The 22,166-nt window shown below is 47.1% G+C and overlaps 1 protein-coding gene across 7 annotated transcripts in view; it reads left to right on the top strand.

Moving 5' to 3' along the window:
- The window catches only part of LOC115075181 (matrix metalloproteinase-17-like), a 33,027-nt gene that overhangs the window by 7,430 nt on the left and 3,431 nt on the right, over positions 1-22,166 (top strand). For 6 of the 7 annotated variants that reach the window (XM_029575414.1, XM_029575416.1, XM_029575415.1 and 3 more), the window contains 9 exons: positions 949-1,206; positions 2,524-2,656; positions 5,005-5,158; positions 7,482-7,765; positions 12,383-12,559; positions 13,895-13,985; positions 15,204-15,286; positions 15,424-15,576; positions 19,501-19,758. In XM_029575414.1, the coding sequence (XP_029431274.1) occupies positions 1,084-1,206; positions 2,524-2,656; positions 5,005-5,158; positions 7,482-7,765; positions 12,383-12,559; positions 13,895-13,985; positions 15,204-15,286; positions 15,424-15,576; positions 19,501-19,758 (1,456 nt within the window). In that variant the 5' untranslated portion in view covers positions 949-1,083. Of the gene's footprint in view, positions 1-948; positions 1,207-2,523; positions 2,657-5,004; positions 5,159-7,481; positions 7,766-12,382; positions 12,560-13,894; positions 13,986-15,203; positions 15,287-15,423; positions 15,577-19,500; positions 19,759-22,166 lie in introns of those variants that run through there. The other variant, XM_029575417.1, reaches the window with a different exon arrangement.

Below are 22,166 nucleotides of genomic sequence, written 5' to 3'. Positions count from 1 at the left end.
AAGGAGTGAAAGGAAAGGAAGACAAGTAGTGTGCCTAGGGGAGCTACCCAGCATTGAGGGACAAGGGGTAAAGGAGAAAGACGTATGCCTGGGAGAGTCAGCACTGAGGAGAGAAGGAGAGAAGTGGAGGGGTATGTCTGGGTAGTCTCAGCACTTAGGAGAGGATAGACGTGGAGCAGTGTGTCTGGCGGAGTCTCTCAGCACTGAGGAGACAAGGGTAGAAGTGGAGGGGTGTATCTGGGGGAGTCTCTCAGCACTTAGAGAAGGATAGAAGTGGAGGGATATGTCTGGGGGAGTCTCTCAGCACTGAGGAGACAAGGATAGAAGTGGAGGGGTGTGTCTGGGGGAGTCTCTCAGCACTTAGAGAAGGATAGAAGTGGAGGGATATGTCTGAGGGAGTCTCTCAGCACTGAGGAGACAAGGGTAGAAGTGGAGGGGTGTGTCTGGGGGAGTCTCTCAGCACTTAGAGAAGGATAGAAGTGGAGGGATATGTCTGGGGGAGTCTCTCAGCACTGAGGAGACAAGGATAGAAGTGGAGGGATATGTCTGGGGGAGTCTCTCAGCACTGAGGAGACAAGGATAGAAGTGGAGGGGTGTGTCTGGCGGAGTCTCAGCACTTAGAGAAGGATAGAAGTGGAGGGGTACGACTGGGAGACTCTCTCAGCACTGAGGAGAGGATAGAAGTGGAGGGGTGTATCTGAGGGAGTCTCTCAGCACTTAGAGAAGGATAGAAGTGGAGGGATATGTCTGGCAGAGTCTCTCAGCACTGAGGAGAGAAGGATAGAAGTGGAGGGGTGTGTCTGGCGGAGTCTCTCAGCACTGAGGAGAGAAGGATAGAAGTGGAGGGGTGTGTCTGGCGGAGTCTCTCAGCACTTAGGAAGGAGTGTAGGATTGTGTCTAGGGGAATCCTGGACTTTTGTTTTATTTATTTATTTTTTTTAATTTCAGCTTGTGCCACTGGATTAATGCAATACAGAGCAGCTCCCAGCCAGGTGGCATTTCCTCACCAGCCTTTGATAGGGAACATCTTACTGTGCACCTTCTCACTCCATGGGCCAGTGCTATCCAGGTTTGGCTTAGAGGATGGCTGGAGACTGGATCTGGATGACGACTGTGCTGCTGCTGCTTATCCATTGGCTGGCATCATTCCTGCCCGTCCAGACCACTCCTGCTCCCACAGCAGCTGATGACAGCAGTGAAATTGTGGTGAGTATATCGTGTTGAAGTCCATCCAAACCATGGGGATTCTGTATTTCCTTCATGCGCACCATCAAGCGGATATCTTACATGAAATGCAATGCATAATACATCAAGCATAATACTATCATACATAATAATAATACATAATACCATCAAGCGGATATCATGAAGCACAATGCATAATCACAACTTTCATCCGCTATAAGATACCAAGGGTGCACTCTGCTGCTTGTAGTCTGTAAGGGTGTGCACTGCAAAAAGTTTTAATTTGTTTTGTTGTTTCTTTTTCTTTGTTTTGTTAATTTAGTTTGATTGGTCTTAGGACCATAAGGCAGTATACAAATAATTTTAAATAAAACATTTCATTTATTTACTGGAAAATGAAAAACAAATTGTATTTATTGATTGGTATTTGATATTTTACTTTTTACCTTAAATGGCCTCAAAGCAGATTACAATAAATGTAAAGTAGGTTACAATAGTGTTAGATCAATGAAATAAAACAAAGAAACAAACAAGTTGAACTTACACAATAAAGATAAAAGTAGACCAGGTGCCCTCTCCCCTAATCTCTTTGATTCCCCCCCCCCCCCCCTTCCCAGTATCTTACCACATCTATGGATCTTCTCGGGGAAGGCGTTAACCCTTCCACAGCCTCTAACTTACAGACGAACTCTCCCATTCTCCCCAACCCTTCCACAGCCTCTAAGCAATAGCAAAACCTCACTTTATCTGTAGCTCTGTTCCAAAATCTCTGGCTGGTTGGAAGAGCCCTCAGCAATCAGCATCCCTGGGGTGTGGCAGCTGCCTGTGCAGTCATCATGCCAGCATATGTGGGATGCCAGGACCTTGCCCATGGCTGCCACGTGATGCCATTCTGAAAAGGTTCTCTTTCACAGAAAATCCTTTGAGAAAAACAATATATATTTTATAAGTGTTTAGAGCTTGGTAACTTGCCTAAAATGTTTTTCAGAACATCCAAAACATTTTTTAAATAACTTCTACAGCTTTTTTTTTTTTTTTATACCGACATTTGATCTGAGCTATCACATCGGTTTACATTCAGGTACTCTAAGCTTTCATAGAATTTAAAACCCCCTTTAGGGCTTTTAGTCTTACCTGAAAGTTGGCTTCTGATTGGCTGGGGTTGGCTGATTAGAATCTCATACACATTTCCATTGGTTGCGTTGAAACAGACCTCAGCCATTTTTTTTTTGTAACAGTTTAATGATGTCACTGCAGTGCTTCATGCTTAATATAAGAACTAAAAGGGTTCCACAATCATGTGATTCATAAATGCCTTACCTGTTATCTCTTGTTCAGGACTGGCTGACCCACTATGGTTATCTCCCTCTACCTGATCCAATCACAGGCAAGCTGCAGACCTGGGAGGCGGTGACCACTGCAATGAGGACCATGCAGCGCTTTGCGGGCATTGCTGAGACAGGAATTCTGGGTATGAAACTCACAGAGCAAAGGAAGGAGATGGAGGGAAATCATCAAACTTCCAGTCCATGTTTAAGCTTCCCTGCAAGTCAGTCATAAGAACATAAGAAATTTCCATGCTGGGTCAGACCAAGGGTCCATCAAGCAAGCCCAGCATCCTGTTTCCAACAGTGGCCAATCCAGGCTACAAGTACCTGCCAAGTACCCAAACATTAAATAGATCCAAAGCTACTAATGCAAGTAATAACTGTGGCTATTCCCTAAGTCAACTTTATTTATTTATTTAAATTCTTTTACTATACCGATACTCAAGACGAAGGTCTTATCGTAACGGTTTACAATGGAACAGGGGGGAAACCAAATTGACAATTTAAGAAGAAGGTAAAGTTACATTAAACAGGGAGCGAAAACCTGGAAGATGGAAGACAGGAAAGATTTTAAAAGGTAACAACTAGAGAGTGATAAAATAATCAACGAAGAACAGTAGAGTAGCGAGACAAAAACATAGATTTATCCTCGGCGATTATAAACATAATAAGTCCTGTGGAATGAAGAGAAGGGGGAGGGGTGGTGTCAGGGCAGGGGCTGGATTAATAGCAGTTTCTGGACTTCTCTTCCAGCAACTTATCCAAACATTTTTAAACCCAGCTACACTAACTTCTCTAATCACATCCTCCAGCAACAAATTCTAGAGCTTAATTGTGCATTGAGTGAAAAATACATTTCTCAGATTTGTTTGAAATGTGCTTCTTGCTAACTTCATGGAGTTGCCCCTAGTCTTTCTATTATCTGAAAGCGTAAATAACAGATTCATATTTACCCATTCTAGACCTTTCAAGATTTTACTAGTTACTTGCACAGACCATAGTTTCCCATGATTCCAGAGCTGCAATAATTGTCACATAATTTGTCCTTAGTTGTGCAATTGCAGAATATAGCCTCTCCTCCAGGGTTTAATTTGTAGACAGAAAGGAAGTGGAACTGTGGAGGGGATGAGATGGAAGGTGCTGGGGCCAGGTGTGAACTCTCTGACTCACTCCTTGTGGCTGCCCTTGTCTGAGAATAAGCAGCTCTGCTTCCTCCAAGGACCGGGGAGCCATAAGTGATCCATGCAACTGTTTCCTCAGGGAAGCCATAACTGATATACACTACCGGCTCTGCTCCGCTTTCTTGGGTCCCCAAAGAAAGGTGGCAGAATGCCCTTCTAGATTATTCTGCCAGATATTAAGCCCTCCGTAATGGACACAAAAAGGGATTGAATTAGCATAACATTGAAAATTGAGTAATGATGCCATTCATCAAAACCAGGGTTGAAACCTTAACAAATGGCATTACTGCTTACCATTTTCAAACCTGTACTAATTCTTTTTGTGCCTGTTCTTTGATCTGCGGTGTCTGCTTCAACATCACCCCTTCCCCTTCTATTCCCTGCAATACAGGAGGAAAAGTGGGGGGAGAGGGAACAAGAGGAGGAGCTGGGTTGGAGAGCAGAGTGGCTGTTCTCTTCTCTGTGTGCTTCAGGCTCAGCCCCTCCTCTTCTCTTCCCTGCAGGCTGCCTGGAGGGGAGGGGCTGGAGCAGAACACCCCTGCTGCTTGCCTCTTAAGCCTGAAAAGAAGGTGCCAGAATTGTGTTCTACCCTGTTCCCCCACATGTTAAGCCTTGCTCTTCTCTTCCCATTCCAAGATCCTGGCCAGGACATCCACCATCAACTTCTAATCCTACTACTTATCACTTCTTTACTGCTACTTGACACATACAATCTTGCCACCCTCTTCTCCTTCTAGATCTCAGCTTTCTCGCTATAATGCTACTGACTTTCTAAGCCTCCTTTGTGTTTGTTGTGAGGTGTGCAGTGCTGGGTCAGACTTTCTGATCATGCACCAGCCTGACCAGCACCATGCACATCACAGTACGCAGAGCCATGTAGCACTGGAGGAGAATTAGAGGCAGAGGGATCCAGGTGGGGATAACCAGACCAGGCCCAGGTCTCCAGGAGGAAGGCAGCTCCTGTAGAATTTTGCTGTCCAAACACTGAGCAGAGATGAAGCTGAACTGTGAGTAATTAAGTACACTGCTCTGAAGGGAAGACAGTCTACTGTTGTATGTTTGTGAAGCTGTAATAAAGATAAGGGTTTTAAGAGAGGCTGGAGTCAGACTAATTTCGTCTCCAAGACTGTGGGAATCACTGCTCATTCCAACAGTCCACTAAAAGGTATCACATCTAGGATCAATATCAAATATAGAAGTCTATACTAGGAATATCCGAGACCTGAATCCCACTCCAGGTCACAGGCAGCTGCCCTCCCCACCGCTCGCCTCAGGTGCCCAAGCAATTCTGTTTTATTTTCTTGCCCCAGATGATGCCACCCTGGCACTTATCCGGACACCGCGCTGCTCGCTACCTGATATCAACCCTGTCCCTCTGGAGAAGAGGAAGAGAAAACGGAGAAGCAAAAAGAGAAGAGAGCACAGTGTGGGGACTTCCTGGGCCAAGAGGAACATTTCCTGGAAGTGAGTAGGACTGAGTCTCACTTCTACACTTCATTGTCTCTTTTGTCCTCTGGTTGTCGCTTGTATTTCTCTGTGCCTCTCTTTGTCTGTCCTTCTTGTGCCTCTTCCTCATCTGCAAATGTTTTCTTCTCTGATTTTCTATCTGTGGAGAAGAGATTAAGGGAAGATAAAAACAGACAATTTCCTAACATGTAGACAGATGGACTCAGGACCAGTGGTTATGCTTCCCTGCCAGCAGATGGAGACAGATCAAGCTGTTGTCACAGTATATATAACTCTGCAGTGACCCCAGCTTGCCAGTATTCTCAGTCTCCAGCAGATGGTAGATGTGCATCGCCCTATGGGGATTGCTTCGGATTTTGGAAGGAGAATTTTGATTGGTGTAAGACATTATAAAGAGGTAGTACAATGATCATAACCAAAGTCAGGTAAAAGTATAAGTTCAGGGGAGAACATGTTCGGGGAGAGAAAGGGAAGATAACAGTTAACATTTCAGGGGAACAGTTAAGTTAAAGTATAACAAAGCTAAGTGTTCGAGGTGTTATGTTGTTTGAGGGATATGTTTGTGTCTAGTTCCAGATAGGAGGTCTGTTGTGTGGGGGTTGTAAGGTTGTCATTGGGTGTCTTGGTAGGCTTTGGTGAAAAGCCATGTTTTCAAATCTTTCTTGAATGTTTTTAAGTTGGGCTGTAGTCTTAGTTCAGTCGGAAGTGTATTCCATATTTTGGGGTCAGCGAGGGAGAATTCTCTTTCTCGGATTGTTGTGAGTTGTGCTGTTCGGACGCAAGGAATTGTCAAGAGGCCTTTATTGTTTGATTGGAGGTTTCGTTGAGGAGTATGGAGACTGATGTTTTTGCCTGACCAGTCCGATTGTTCCTTATGTAATATTTTGTGTATGATGGTCAGTGACTTGTATTCTATTTGGAATTTTATTGGGAGCCAGTGTAGAGATATAAGGATAGGGGTTATATGTTCGTGTTTTTTTGTGCCTGTTAGGATTCTGGCAGCTATGTTTTCGGATTTGGAGTGGTCTGATGTTGAAGTCGGTAGTCCAAGTAGTAGGCTTTTAGAAAATTGCCCATCTTATATGTACATAAAACTCCATGCATGCATGAAAGTCTCTATGTGCAAGCATTTTTCTGCAGTGTGAAGAGGCATTTGCAGGATCAGGGCTGGGGAAGAGTTTGACACGCGTGTGTTTGACACTACCTGCACAGATTAGAAGGTGTCAATGTGTGCGAATCATTTTTTGGGATAGTTTTCAAAAGGAAAGTACTTTTATTTTCAAAATGAGAGTAGTCTGTGGGTAAAAGTTGTTTACAGACTTTGCACCAATACAGGTATTTATAAAATCACCCCCGATGCTGTGAAAAAATAATAAGGAAACTAGATAATAGTAAGAATAATTTGAAAATCGCTGCAGCGAGGGACAGAGCTGGTGCTGAGCAGGACTGCCTGTCATCGGTTCAGAGATCAGGGATGTGTTCCTAATGGGGGCAATAATCAAAACGAGCCATCTCGCCGTGAACCCCATGGGGTCTGCACAACAAGTAAACCTTAAACTAATGGCCAAGAAGCAGAAGCTTCACTTTTAACTGTGACCACTAGAGGGGGCTCATTGCTCACATTGCTCTCTCACAGATTTACCCCAGCACAGGTTCTCCAGCATTTTGACACTCGGCAGATCTCTCTGGTGCACTACAACAGCTGAGAAACCAGTAAATGCATTGGAATCTCAAGCAACATGTTTTAAACTATAGGCGGGGTGGACATAATCATTTACAAACATTGATATCCTGCCTTTCACCAAGAATGGCCCCCAAGGCAGATTACAATCACATTTAGGAGCAGATAAATTGTAAATGAGATAATTTACACTGGTGTTCAGATTTACGGTGGGAAAAGCATTGGGAGTGCACGGTGTATAACTTCAGTCCTTAATCGGAACGAGGAGCTGAGACGGGGGGGGGGGGGGGGGGGTGAATGCACTGGGGGCAGGGAAGGCCTGGCTGAAGAACCTTACCTTGGCTTTCTTCCTGAAAGTCAGGTAGCAAGGTATAGGTCGTGGCACCCAGCTCCATATTTTTGGTGCACACCATTTTTTTTTAGAAAAATAAATAAATAATTTTGTGGTAAAAAATAAATGTAAAAAGACCTGAGACAGATAAACTGATATTTTAAGCTGCTTTAAGGTGGCATGGACCCTGCAGCCTTACTAACGTTGTCTCTTGTACTCTCTCTGTGTCTCTCTCATCGCCTACCTTCTCTCTCTCTCTTTTTCTGTCCTCATCGCTCTTGTCTCTCTCTGTCACTCCCCCCACGTAGGATGAAACTGTACCCACGGCACTCGCTCCTCAGCCGGGAGACCATGCGGGTGCTCATGCACTATGCGCTGAAAGTGTGGAGCGACGCCGCGCCCTTGACCTTCCACGAGGTGAGAGCCCGCAACCCCGACATTGTGGTGGAGTTCCTGCAGAGGGAGCACCAGGACGGATACCCCTTCGATGGGACGGGGGGAATGGTCGCTCACGCCTTCTTCCCCGGTGACCCCCTCAGGGCTGGCAACGTCCATTTTGACAGCGATGAAAACTGGACATTCCGATCAGCAGGTGAGGGGGCGTCTTCACCTCCCCGAGACCACCCCGGAGCCCCCTTCCTTCAGCTTCATTCCTGGCCCTGCTGACGGGACACCACAGATTTTGCTGCTGCTTTTACTCTTTTCCTAAGGATTCTGCTCATTTTTTGTAGGAAGCTTTTTGGTATTTTTGCATTTGGCACAGGACAGGAGCAGCAGCAGATTTACCTCTTAGGCACTCCTAGGTACAGGAACAGGCAAGGGGAGGCCCCTTCCAATGATAAGGGAGTGGCGGTGGGTTAGGGGAGGTTTTTTTTGGGGAGGGGGCTTCCTTCACACCCATGCAGCGCTGAGATGGATGGCTCCTCCTCCTCTGCACCGTTCAGCCTGACCATCGGTGTCCTATGGGTCCTGACTCCTTAAAGGCACAGAGGCAGGCCGGGTGACTAGAGGGCTCTGAATGACACTACCAGTCCCTGCGCCTTTAAGAGAGTGGGTCCGATGGGACCGTGCCACTCAGGCTGGGTGGTGCTGATGAGAAAGTGCAGCTAGGATGGAAGAGAAGTCTCCCTTAGGCAGGGGTCTGCGCCACCTGTACACGAGGAAATGCATTTCTGTTTTCAGTTTTGGGTTATCGTTGGGTAGGGCTGCCAACTTTCAAGTATGAAAACTCTGAACACTTGCAAGCTGAGTAAAATCTGTGCCAACAGTGTCTTTCCACGCGTGGCTGTGCATCCTCTCCACGTCTTGAGTGCAGTCATGCATTGTCTACCCTAGAGGGTAGATTCCCTATTGTGCCTTGGAGTTTTTAGCTCCAGGATAGAGTTCTCTTCTGTCCCTCCTGCAGTGTCAGATGACAGTGGAATTGCATGCGGCAGAAGAGGCACCGGCTTTGCTAGCGTAGGTAGCCAAGATGACGAGCCATGCATGGGGTTGCGGATAATCAGCTGGCTGGGACTGCAGTAGGACTGGAGGACTAAAATCTGGACATTTGCTGGTCATTTTACAGCCTCCTCCCTGCTTCTAGGCATTTCCCTGAATATCCGTACTGTCCAGAGAAAGTTCAGGCAGTTGGTAACCCTATCGTTGGGCCCCAGATTCCACACCTCCTGTATAGACAAGAATTTGTTGACTGATCGGGTAATTCGAACAATTCTGCTAAGGGCTTTACTGCATAGAGCTCGAGTGGTGGAGTCATTACAGTCAGCTTACAGCTCCCGGCTGCAGTAAGGGGCTTGTGCACGTTGAGGCCGGTTATTGCTCTCTACAAGAGCTTGCTAGTGCAAGAAGCAAAGCCTTTAAGGTGAATTTTAAAAGCCCGGTGCAAGCATCAATTAGGGGAAACTCACACAAGTCGGGCTTGTGCGCGCCGAGCAGATTTTAAAAGCGGCCGAGAGGCGTGCTTAACTCCCGCAGTGCACACATCTGCAAAGTGTTTGAAAAAGGGGCAGGGAATGGGCATTTTGGGGCGTGAACCAGAGATGAACACATTAATATTTAGGCGCCTGGGCACACACCCAGATCCCCTCCTTGTCCTTCAGTGGTGATGTTCTTTCGTGGATTACAAACTGGTTAAAGGACAGGAAACAGAGAGCAGGATTAAATGGTCAATTTTCTCAGTGGAAAAGGGTAAACAGTGGAGTGCCTCAGGGATCTGTACTTGGACCGGTGCTTTTCAATATATTTTTAAATGATCTGGAAAGGAATACGACGAGTGAGGTTATCAAATTATTCAGAGTACTTAAATCACAGGCAGACTGTGATACATTACAGGAGGACCTTGCAAGACTGAAAGATTGGGCATCCAAATGGCAGATGAAATTTAATGTGAGGAAGGAAATGGTTAATAAAACAGAAAATTCATAATGCCTCTGTATCGCTCCATGGTGAGACCGCACCTTGAATACTGTGTACAATTCTGGTTACCGCATCTCAAATAAGATATAATTGTGATGGAGAAGGTACAGAGAAGGGCAACCAAAATGATAAGGGGAATGGAACAGCTTCCTTATGAGGAAAGGCTGAAGAGGTTAAGGCTGTTCAGCTTGGAGAAGAGACGGCTGAGGGGGGGATATGATAGAGGTGTTTAAAATCAAGACATCTTGAATGAGTAGATGTGACTCGGTTATTTACAGTTACGGATAATAGAAGTCTAGGGGACACTCCATGAAGTTAGCATGGGGCACATTTAAGACTAATCGGAGAAAATTCTTTTTCACTCAACGCACAATAAAGCTCTGGAATTTGTTGCCAGAGGATGTGGTTAGTGCAGTTAGTGTAGCTGGGTTCAAAAAAGGTTTGGATAAGTTCTTGGAGGAGAAGTCCATTAATGGCTATTAATCAAGTTTACTTAGGGAATAGCCACTGCTATTAATTGCATCAGTAGCATGGGATCTTCTTAGTGTTTGGGTAATTGCCAGGTTCTTGTGACCTGGATTGGCCTCTGTTGGAAACAGGATGCTGGGCTTGATGGACCCTTGGTCTGACCCAGCATGGCAATTTCTTATGGTTCTTATGACCTGATGGACACTAACAGGTTAGCAGCCTGCAACTGGACCCCTCTTCCAAGGGGGAGAGGGAGGGAAACCATTGACACCCCTTCCCTCCCCTTCAACCTCTGGGGGCTTCACTCGGGCTTATTTATCCCAGGCTCCGCATCCCTCATCCCTGTTTTGAGTTAACAGAATAATAATGTGGTCTTGCCATGCTTACCCTAAAACGTATTGCATGCTCTCTTAAATGGAATTTTAACGTGCATGTTACTTTTCTATTGACTTGCATGTTAAAGATTTTTAGGACAAGTTTTATAAATTCAAATTCTGTTGTCACCTCAGCAGCAATGACACAACGTCCCTCCATTATCAGACAGTTTGTGAAATAACATAAAACCCTGCAGAAATGTCACTCAGAACCCATTTAGCAAACTTGCCGCAACAGTACAAACTCCCAGCTCTCAAACAGCAAGAACCCTTTATGCAAAATATTCTACCGGGCCCTAAAACACCAATATACCTCCTACTGGGATAACAGAACAATCTGGACTGCTACAGATCCCTGCGCAGGACCTGCAGATTGGCAGAATTCCTTATCTCCGTCACACGTGCAGAACATAGACCCTCACCAAATACAGAGCAAGTGGCCACAAATTATATATCAAAATACGCAATAAAAAATGGGATTTTTATGTGCTCTGGTGCCCCTCCGGCTTCACCCCCACCCCTTCCGTTCCCTGTAGATATTAGGAGGGGAACGAAAAGAGATGAAGGGCTGGATTAGGAAGCAGGGGGGCTCATCTTTGCCCTGCTCTATGCACTGTCTGCCCCAGTTATCCTGCAGGTTGCCTGGGAGGGGAAGGGACAGGAAGCAGAGGGGCTCATCTTTGCCCTGCTCTATGCACTGTCTGCCCCGGTTATCCTGCAGGTTGGCTGGGAGGGGCAGGTGCTGGGGCAGGAAGCAGAGGGGCTCATCTTTGCCCTGCTCTATGCACTGTCTGCCCCGGTTATCCTGCAGGTTGCCTGGGAGGGGCAGGTGCTGGGGCAGGAAGCAGAGGGGCTCATCTTTGCCCTGCTCTATGCACTGTCTGCCCCGGTTATCCTGCAGGTTGGCTGGGAGGGGCAGGTGCTGGGGCAGGAAGCAGAGGGGCTCATCTTTGCCCTGCTCTATGCACTGTCTGCCCCGGTTATCCTGCAGGTTGCCTGGGAGGGGCTGGGGCAGGAAGCAGAGTGGCTCATCTTTGCACTGCTTCATGCACTGTCTGCCCCGGTTATCCTGCAGGTTGCCTGGGAGGGGCAGGTGCTGGGGCAGGAAGCAGAGGGGCTCATCTTTGCCCTGCTTCATGCACTGTCTGCCCCGGTTATCCTGCAGGTTGCCTGGGAGGGGCAGGTGCTGGGGCAGGAAGCAGAGTGGCTCATCTTTGCCCTGCTCTATGCACTGTCTGCCCCGGTTATCCTGCAGGTTGCCTGGGAGGGGCTGGGGCAGGAAGCAGAGGGGCTCATCTTTGCCCTGCTCTATGCACTGTTTGCCCCGGTTATCCTGCAGGTTGCCTGGGAGGGGCTGGGGCAGGAAGCAGAGGGGCTCATCTTTGCCCTGCTCTATGCACTGTTTGCCCCGGTTATCCTGCAGGTTGGCTGGGAGGGGCTGGGGCAGGAAGCAGAGGGGCTCATCTTTGCCCTGCTCTATGCACTGTTTGCCCCGGTTATCCTGCAGGTTGCCTGGGAGGGGCAGGTGCTGGGGCAGGAAGCAGAGTGGCTCATCTTTGCCCTGCTCTATGCACTGTCTGCCCCGGTTATCCTGCAGGTTGCCTGGGAGGGGGAGGGGCTGCTCTCTGCTGCCTGAGACCGAGCACTGGTCAGTAGAGTCAGCGGGGCAGAGCCCTGTGTGATGGTGCAGTGAGCCCCCCTGATATGCAGGACCTGGGGCACTGCCCTGGTTTGAGGATGAGACCAGAGTGCAGGACAGAACCTAAAGCTTTATCTGTTTATCCCCCGTGTTCCTAAATGTACTTTCTGGCTCTCTCTGTTGCATCCTCTTGCTTTTTTTCGGTGTGTGTGTGTCTCTCTTTCTCTCCCTCTGTGTGTCTGTCTGTTTCTTTCACTTGTCCCTCGTTCACTCTGCCGTGCACTCATTCCTGTCTTTTTCTCTGCTTTCCCAGAGGACTTTGGGATGGATCTCTTCGCAGTGGCCGTCCACGAGTTCGGGCACAGCCTGGGCCTGGCTCACTCCTCCCTGAAGCGCTCCATCATGCGTCCCTATTACCAGGGTCCCGTGGGGGACCCCCTGCAGTACCAGCTGAACGCCGACGACCGAGCGGAGATACAGAGGATTTATGGTGACGTACTAAGGTTGCAGGCGTTGCGCAGGCTGGGAGCAAACCTCTGCTTATCTCCTGAAAGAGAGAGAGAGCAAGTTATTCAGAAACCTGAGGAAAGGGAAAATGAGAGATAAGGGGGAGAGAGAGAGGGAGAGAGAGCAAGTTATTCAGAAACCCGAGGAAAGGGAAAATGAGAGATAAGGGGGACAGAGAGAGGGAGAGAGAGGAAGAATATAAGGGGGTATTATAGAGTCGTATTTCATGGAAAGAGAGCAGAGAGCTCACCTGTGGGTCGGCAGGTGAAGAGCGCCTGGTTAGGCGATGGAAGAAGGGTGGCTCGGTCTCCTGCTTAAGCAAGAACAAGACCGACAGTTACCCGGCTTTTCGGTCTGGTTGTACACAGAAGAAGAAATGTGCATGGGACGCATGGGCAGATGTAGGATTTAGGAAGGAGACACGGATGGGGAGATGCATCCTCATTCTTCTGTTCCTTGTTCTCTCTCACTTCCTGTCCCGCCTTGTGCTCTTCTCCCGTCCACAGGTTCCGCTTCACCTCTGCCTCTCCAGGATCCACCACTAACCCTCCATTTCCCTCCATCTTACTCCCCCACCCCAGCGCTTATCCATCTTCCTCTCCAGTTTGTCCCCATTCCTCTGGTTCCTCTCCATTTCCTCCTTCTCGTTCCCCTCATGTTTCTCTCCTTTTCCTCCTACTTCTTTCCCCCAGGTTATTCTTCATCTCCACCTACCCTTAAACTCCTCTTCCTCTCTCCCCAGGGTCCTTTCCCTTAGGTTCCTTCTCCCTCCCCTTATCATCCCCTTCCTCCTGATATTCCTCTCAGGTTCCCTTCCATCTCCTCCTCCCCCCGCCACCAGGATCCTCTTCTTCTTTATTATCTTGATTAAGATTTATGTATCCCTTATACACCAAGGAAGGACTAAGCGTTGTGCAACATAACTTGCCCTTGGGTTTCTTCTTTACCTCTGGTCTCCTCACCATCGTGCCCTTCCCCGATTTTCCTCGGGGTCGTCTCCCATCTCCCCATTCCTCCAGGGTCCTCTCTGTTTCTTGGGGCGCAGCACGAAGGGCGGGGACATGGCGAGTGTGTGTCCCCTCTTCCTGTGTAATCCGAGAGCACAGGAAGGGGAGGAGCAGCCGCTGGGGGCGCGTGGGTGCTACCTTCCCATGGGGCTGGTCTGCCATCGCCCTGACGCTGATCTGACTGCCCAGGGAGGAGGAAGGTGAGCTCAGGTATGGCTTCTCCCAAGGGGATGTCCTGGATTGTGGCCACCCTAGGAGACAGGGAGGCACAGGTAGAAATGACCATGATTTGTCTGTTTTCTGGGTCTAAGGCAGCCAAGATCTTCACTCAACAGAGTCACCGGCCGTGACCTCTGAGCTGGCAGAGCTGTCGCCCTCCCCTCGAGAGATTCCTGCGTTCAGGTGAGAGCAAGACTGGGAGGGAGAGTAAGAGAAGGACTGTGGGAGAGAGAGGGGAAGAGAGGCTTGGTGGAAGAGATGAAGAGGGAGGGGTGGAGAGAAAGGGTGAAAGAGAGAGGGAAAGACAAAGAGGGCAAAAGAGAGACAGGTGGAGAGGGAGGGTGAAAGAGAGAGAGGAAGATATGGGAGAGACAGGAAGGGAGGGAGAAAGGTGAGACAAGCAGGGAAACCAACAGAGTGAGGGATACAGACAACAAGACAGAAGCAGCGAGAGAACAGGGGAAAAAAGGAAGCAGAAAATTAGAAAGGTGTGAGAGTGATAGGAAGAAGGTCTGCCTCGCTCTCTCCACTGCCATTTCACATTTCTTTCCCCCCTTCTCATGCTCCTCTCACTCCATCCCTCTCCTCAGCTCCTGCATGCTGCTTCTCTCTCTCCTTGGTGTTTGGAAGGATCATGGCCCTGCCGCTATTCCCTCCTCCTTCTCCTGCTATTATTCCTCCCTTTCTCCACTTCAGGCAATGTCTATCTTCCCTCCTCCCCCTCCGTGGCAGCTCCTGTCACTCTTCCTCCTTGTGTGCATGGTAGGTGGTGACTCTCTGGGGAGGGCAATTTTGAAAGCTCAGCCGTTGTCCGCACATGTGGCTTCCCACACCCAACTGCGCCCTCCGGACCCAATGCCGGCAGCACTCTCAGAGGCGCAACCATTAGGGATCCAAATACAAGGGGGGGGGGTGGTCACGCTTCTCTGGGACACACCATGTGGTGCAGGGGCTACAGCCCTACCCCACGATTCACATTCTGATTGCAGTGAAGAGAGGGGCAGAAAGACAGAGGGAGGGCCGGAACATCAGCTTCCACCTCTGTACGTTTCGAAGAACAGAAATAGATGCAGACAGACTGAGAGAGGGAAGAACTGAATCAGATGGGGAAAGTCAAGTGAACTGGAACCAGCAGAGAAATAGAAGGAGGTTAATGGAAACAGGGGAAAAGAGTGAAGCAGATAAAGGGTGGATGAGAGAGAGTCGGAGACGGTCCCTGGGAGAATGAAAAGACTCTGCAATGCAACGACACATTCTCTCTCTCTTTCTCTCTCTCTCATGCTCTCGCTTTCTCTGTTTTGGTTTCATTTTCCACCTCTGTTTACGTCTCCATTGGAGTTTTTTTCTGTTTGCGTCCTTTCTTTCTCCCTTTACTCTCTGAGAGTTTTCTGTTTGCTTTAGGTATGGGAGGAAGATCCCTGATCGTTGCGCGCTGGGCGTCGATGCCGTCACTCAGATCAGAGGGGAGATCTTCTTCTTCAAAGGTCTGCTTAATGTGTGCAACGAGTTTCACCGTTCTTTGTCGAGGAGTCACGTGAATTTCTTGTTCACAAAAAATGGCTCCTTCTAGAGTTTTTTTGGGCAGGGTCCTTCTTTCTCAGCTTCCTCCCTCTCCTCCCAGGTCAGTATTTTTGGCGCCTGACTGCAGCTCGACACTTAACCTCCCTGCGCCCAACACTGATTCAGGGGTTCTGGCGGGGCTTCCCAGGGAGCCTGGAGAAGGTGGATGCTGTGTACGAGAGGCCCCTGGACCACCGCATTCTCTTCTTCAGTGGTGAGCGCCGACTCTGGGGATCGGAGCTCTGGCTCCATCTCTCCGTCCTCCAGTCCATGAGCAGCTCTGCTCCATTCTCTCTTTCTCCTGATTTTATACTTTCTCTCTCTATCACATTTTTCTGTTCCCCATTATATCAACCTTTCTCAGACTGTTTTTGTCTCTCCCCCTCTGTATTCTCCTCCCCCTTTTTCTCTCCTATTTCCCTATTTCTCCCATTATCTTCTCCCTCTCTCTCGCCCCATCTCTCTCTCTGTAGAAAACAGTAATTCCCAACCTTCATTTCTGAAGAAAAGGTCTCATTCCCTATTTTGTTTAACTGCTACATACTGTAACTCCATCCCCGGATGTGGCCATAAAAGAATTTGCTGTACTCTTTGGGGCAGGAACCTTCCCGGGCCAGCTTGGCACAGTCTCTTTATTGCAGGGCCTGCATCCTTTGTCGAGTTGGGGGGGGGAGGGAAGATGACACCCAAGGCCCCCAACTGCTAAGGGTGGCTCCGTGTGTCTGTCCCTATGTAAGAACATAAGAAATTGCCATGCTGGGTCAGACCAAGGGTCTATCAAGCCCAGCATCCTGTTTCCAACAGTGGCCAATCCAGGCCACAAGAACCTGGCAATTACCCAAACACTAAGAAGATCCCATGCTACTGATGCAATTAATAGCAGTGGCTATTCCCTAAGTAAACTTGATTAATAGCAGTGTAAGTCTGTCCCAATGCGTGCTGGAGTCACTGGAGTCACTGTGCTAGGGTCCAAAACAATTCTTATTTTTTTTTTAATAACACTTTATTGTCAATCAAAGAAGAATAACAGCTCTATATTATGAACAGAAAGAAAAGCAAAGAGATAGGTACAAATGAAGCGCTTGAGAACAACAATAAGTTTACAAATATGATCCCCCAAACTGTCTGCAAATATACAAGTGCTACAGCCCCTTTTTGCAATATACTGTGAAATTAAGCAACAAATCAAAGGAATAACATAACAAAGAAATATGCGTTCCCTCCAGGACATATAAGGACCCCTTATGGAGTGAAACTTCCGTAAATTATGCCATTTAACAGCTGTAAACGTACACACTGTATGAAGTCTAGACAGGAGCTTATGCAGAGGCGGAGCTTGTTTCTGTCTCCAAAAACTCGCAATCTCAATCCTGGCCTCGAGACAAACCTGTTGTACCAAGAGATGGGAAGCAGTACCCGAACTGTCCGGGGAACAATTCAGAAGTCCAGTCTCCACCAACAATGTAAGAACATCTTGTAATATCTCTGCAAGAAGGGTCATTATCTGCCCACCAAATATGGGAAAAGGATCCCACAGAATCACAACCCCTCCAACCCAAGTTAGTAACAGTGGGGTAGAACTTGTCAGGTGTATAATACCAGAGATACAATAGTTTATAACTATTTTCCAAAATTAAGGAAGAGAGAGAGAGACGATTTGTTGATTTTAAGAAAAATAACATCCCATTCCTCCCCTGAAAGAGAACGACCCAGATCTATCTCCCAAGCTTGAATATTCAAAGGCGTTACCATCCGGTTGAGAATTCAGCAACACACAAATTTTGGAAATTAAACCCTTCAATAAACTTCCCTTATTACAATAACCCTTAAATAGAGATTTCCCAGGTAATAACTGAGAGCTAATTTGGATACCAGGCAAGAAATGAGAGAGCTGCTGATAAGAAAGAAACTCTGAAAGAGGGAGGCCATGCCACAGGCACAAAGTATCAAAAGAAACCATGCGGAAATACCACAATCCTTCCAGAGTTTAAAGGCGTGAAGGGGAACCCAAGGAGGAAAAGAGACATTATGAAACAAATGAGAAGGAAGTAATCCTGAATTCCCACTAAGTGACGGCACCATCTCTTCCAAAGACTGAACGTGTTGCGTGTAGTCTGTGCCATATCAAGACAACCGTGCCAAAGGGTAGCCGAGAGGGGCACAGAGGCCACCCAAGACTGCTCAATCAAAACCCAATGCTTGGGGTGGCTGGAATAATGCCAATCAACCACCGAGGGAAGCTGAGCAGCCACAAAGTACTACAAAATATTCGGTTCACCTAGGCCTCCATCACGTTTAGGTTTGTACATGAGGCTCCGCCAAACCCTGGGAGGCCTTCTTTTCCAAATAAAACTAAATATTTTCCACTGTTGGGATTTTAACAGGCTAGCAGACACGTGAACAAAACAATTCTTTACTGATAAGTAATATGTGAAAATGGCACAGCTCTTTATCCACAGCAGCACACAGGGTACCTCGATCTGTGCAGGAATGTCTAAGACCAGCCAGTGGAATTCCGACCCTCCAGAGCTTGGAAAAATAGGGGCCCAGGAGGTCAGGGTGTCCTTTTGATGGGCAGATCCACCCCTTCCAACTGACAAGGATACAAGGTTACTGTCTCTGTCCAGAGAGAGAAACTTTCTCTATTGTCCCCAGGGTAAGAAGAGTCACTGGATGGACGTCCTTTGCCTTTTCTCACTGTTAGATCACTCAGACCTTCTTGCTCTAATGCAATCAGTCCTTCGTTCTTTTCTTTGAATTCCTGATGGGAGGGATCCCCTGGATCAGGTCTCTTGGTGCTCCAGTCAGGAGGAAGGGCAGTCAAAACTTCCTCTTGGGTCTCGAAGGTAATCTTCAGCAAAAATGAAGATACCACCGGATTGTACCCCTACAGCAGTTCACTGACACCCCCAACCTCACTGAGGATGTATGGGGGCAGGTCGTCCCTAATCTGCCCAGGAGCTGAACAGGCTCCAGTAAGGCTCCCACTACTTAAAAGGTTAAATTCTAAAAAATGTACCCAGAGGGAGAGTTTCCCCCAGACAGGTTGTGTGCTGGATAGACAAAACCCCTCCCGACTAAGCGCCTATCTTCCTCTGAATGCTGTTCACAACTCAAAGGACTGCCTCTCTAGCAGTAGCCAGAGTCCTACTTTTAAAAGCTCACTAGAGGATTGGTCATTCCAGAGCCCGTATTTGAATGAATCCTCCCTCACTATCATCCTGCACTAGATCTATTTGACATTTGATACGCAGGGCTAACCGGTAACCCGGAAAGAGACCCGGGTTACAATACAAATATTCATGTTAGACACTGTGGGTCAACATTGAAGGTAAGGGACTGGATCAGCATCTTTGAACTTTAGCTGTTCTAAACTGAAGCATTTCCAGAGGCTGCATTAGAGTGACAGAAGGAAGCTTGCCGGCAAGCACTGAGTTTCAGCTGCAGATGGCTTAGGACTGCAATGGCCGGCCTAGTCCTCGCTGGCCAGATTTTGACCCACTAGATTTACGCACCTAGACTTGGCCACAAATGTGTACGCCTAAGCCACTTAAAATGTGGCCTGCTATCTGACTCGCCGTGAAAATGCCCTCTGTTGGGTAAATATTCAAAAGCTTAGTTGAAATTATGCAAGTAGATGGAACATGCTTATCTGGATCTTCAGCACGGAAGTTCATCATGCACATACATTTGTCCACATAAAACACAGGGCAGGTAATGAACGTGTGTACACAACTGACATTTCCAAAACATATGCATGTCACCAGCACATGGATCATGCACAGAACATTACCCCATCGCTTTCAAATGGCTGAGCTTAAGCGCATGTATTAAGCCACACGTTCAAACTCACTTTATGCAGATAGATGCATGTGTTTGAGAGCCAGGCTCTTTTGTGTGTGCACACGCAACTTTGCCGTTAGACATGCTACAGAAAAATCTATCCCGTATTGGGCTTTTGTAAATACTTTAAATCGATTTTATTTAAATAATTTTTAGAAGTTAAAATTCTCCTTCTCTCCCTCTTCCTCCTCTTCTTCCTGTCCCCTTTCTCTTAGATTCAGAAAACTTTATTGGAATGACAATTTGTACATGTGTTACCACCTCCTCCTCTTCCTCCTCCCTCTGTCCCTTCCAGGATGGCAGTACTGGGTATTTAAGGACAACGGTGTGGAGGAGGGATACCCTCGCCCAGTGACCGACTTTGGCTTACCGGAGGCAGGAGTAGATGGAGCTTTCTCACACCCCCAGGAAAGCAAGACCTATTTCTTCAAGGACGGGAGGCACTGGCGCTACGACGAGGTTATGAAAAAAATGGATGCTGGGTATCCTGAGGAAAACTCAGTCTGGCTCCACCTCCCTAGCCCAGTAGATGATGTCACTAGCGGGGTGGATGGTGAGTAGTCTTCTGCCTTCTTTCTATTCCTAAGGGGCCATTATCCTATACCAATCAATGCCTCTGCCCTCCTAACTTTCTCCCAGTTCCTTTTCAAATTCCTTTCTTCTCTACATCTTGTCTTCTCCACCTGCCAGTTTCTCTATTCTTCTGTCGCTCCTCCTTCATTTCATTTCCTCTCATCCCCTTTGCCTCTGCTTTTCTCTTCCTTCCCCTCAGTCTCAGGCCCTTTCTTTACATCTCTTAGCCTCTGTCTTCCTGTACCCAAGAATAGCATAAGAAGTGGTGGGAGAAAGCCTTCCCCACTCTTTCTCCATTGCTTCCACACTCGCTCTCCAGACTTGCATTACTGACCACACATATTTTTCAAGCTTCCACCACTGATCAAGCTCATTCTCTAGGCTTCCCTTTCTGAACACATTCAAACAATCTGTAGAATTCTCTTGCTGTCTATGACCATTCTCCTGGATTCTCTTGGTTCCTACATTCATTATCAAGGCTTTCTCTGCTGACCATATTCACTTTCCATCTTCTCCTACTGACCACTCTCATCTTCCAGGCTTCTATTACTGGACACTCTCTTCTCCAAGCTTCCTCTATTGATCACATTCATCTTCCAAGCTTCCATTGCTGACCACACTCATTCCTCAGGATTTCACTAGTGACCTTGCTCATTCTCCAAGTTTCCATTACTGAATATTGTGTAGTCTTCACAGTATTTTTATGTTATATTGCTATTCTTTTTATACAATATGTGATCTGGCAGCTCTAGAGAAAAACTGCATTAATGAGTTACTTACGTTACGTAAGTTATATATTAGCTAGCAGAAATGTTGTCACCTTTGACTGGGCAAGACGTGGTGTGTTCTGGGAGATTTGGTTCACTGCATCTGGAAGATATAATAGAGCAAAATGACAAACTAAGGAGTAGCTAATCACCTGGATCAGATGATAAACACATCAAAGTTCTGAAAGAACTAAAAAATGAAATTGCGGATCTATTATTAGTAATTTGTACCTGAAAATTGAAGGATGGCCAAAGTAACTCAAATTTTTCAAACGGGCTACCTCCCCCCCCCCCCCCCCCCACCTTTGTTTTCGAATTTACGCCTGCCTGCGGAGCCCTCAGTCCTGCCCCCGGACCAGAACCCCCCCACACCCACGGACCAGCGTTCCGCCCACGACCCCGCCCCCTTCCCACCCCTTTTTCAAAGCCCCGAGACAGACGCGCATCCCGGGGATTGTGCGCGTCGTGAGTCTATGTAAAATAGGCTCGGCGCGTGCAGGGACAGGTTTTCGGGGTTACGCGCTTAACCCTTTGAAAATCTGCCCCTAAGCCTGATACTTTTGATGCATCTCCAACATTGCTCTCTGCCTCCATGGCAAGGGTTAAGGGAAAATGGATTCAGACAGCATCCGAGGGCCCTGACTTTTACGGTCAGGGAAACTGAGAAGCATGAGGGTAACCTGCACAGTGCAGCAGATACTGGCATAAGCTTGCTGGGCAGACTGGGTGGGTCATTTGGTCATTTCTATGTTTCTATGCCTGATGTAAATTCTTAACATTTGCAGCTGTACTTTTCAGTTTTTTTTTCTAACTATTTATTTTTCTCATTTTCTCAAAGCGTCCCTTTTGAAAGTTAAAAGCTAGAGCAGTAGTTTTTCTTAATATCCTCCATTTAAGCCAAATCTGATAGCATTATGATCACTGTCGCCTCACCTCTTGTACCAATCCCTCACTAGATTCTTGCTTTGAATGCACTTGGAAAATATTTTGTTTTGAGTTTTTGCTCTCTGGCAAGCTTCTTTTTAAAATCCCTTTTGACATGCCTTATTAATGCTTTAAATTTAATTTGCTAGTGCTTATGCTCATTCCTATTTTCTTCATTCGGCTCCACCTCCCAGTTTTTGAAAGATGTCCTTTTGGCTTTAATAGCCTCTTATACCTCACCATTTAACCATACAGATAGTTGTTTGATCTTCCTTCTACATTTTTTTAATGCATGGAATACATTTAGTCTGGGCTTCCAAGATAGTGTTTTTAAACAACATCCATGCTGCATGCAAACTTTTCATCTTTGCAACTGATTCTTTTAGTTTATATCTAATTTCTTCATTTTATCATAGACTCCCTTCCTAAAGTTAATTGATTTTTATGTAAATTTTATCACGTTCCCCACCTTGAACCGTGTATGGGAAGGATTGTAAATATCTTTAAATAAATAAATGCTACTGCAGTAATTTTCCTTAATGTCCTCACTTCAGTGGTTATGTTAAATTTGATTACATTATAATTACTATTGCCTAGCAGTCCCACCACTGTTATCTCTTGCACCAGATCCTGCATTGCAGTGAGGATTAGATCTAGAGTAATATCCCTCTCGTCTGTTCCAGAACCAGCTGCTCCA

Source organism: Rhinatrema bivittatum, chromosome 13 (assembly GCF_901001135.1).
Source record: "Rhinatrema bivittatum chromosome 13, aRhiBiv1.1, whole genome shotgun sequence".
Lineage (NCBI taxonomy): Eukaryota > Metazoa > Chordata > Amphibia > Gymnophiona > Rhinatrematidae > Rhinatrema > Rhinatrema bivittatum.
Note: the sequence above shows the minus strand (reverse complement) of the source record. Positions and strands in the feature narration are given on the sequence as shown.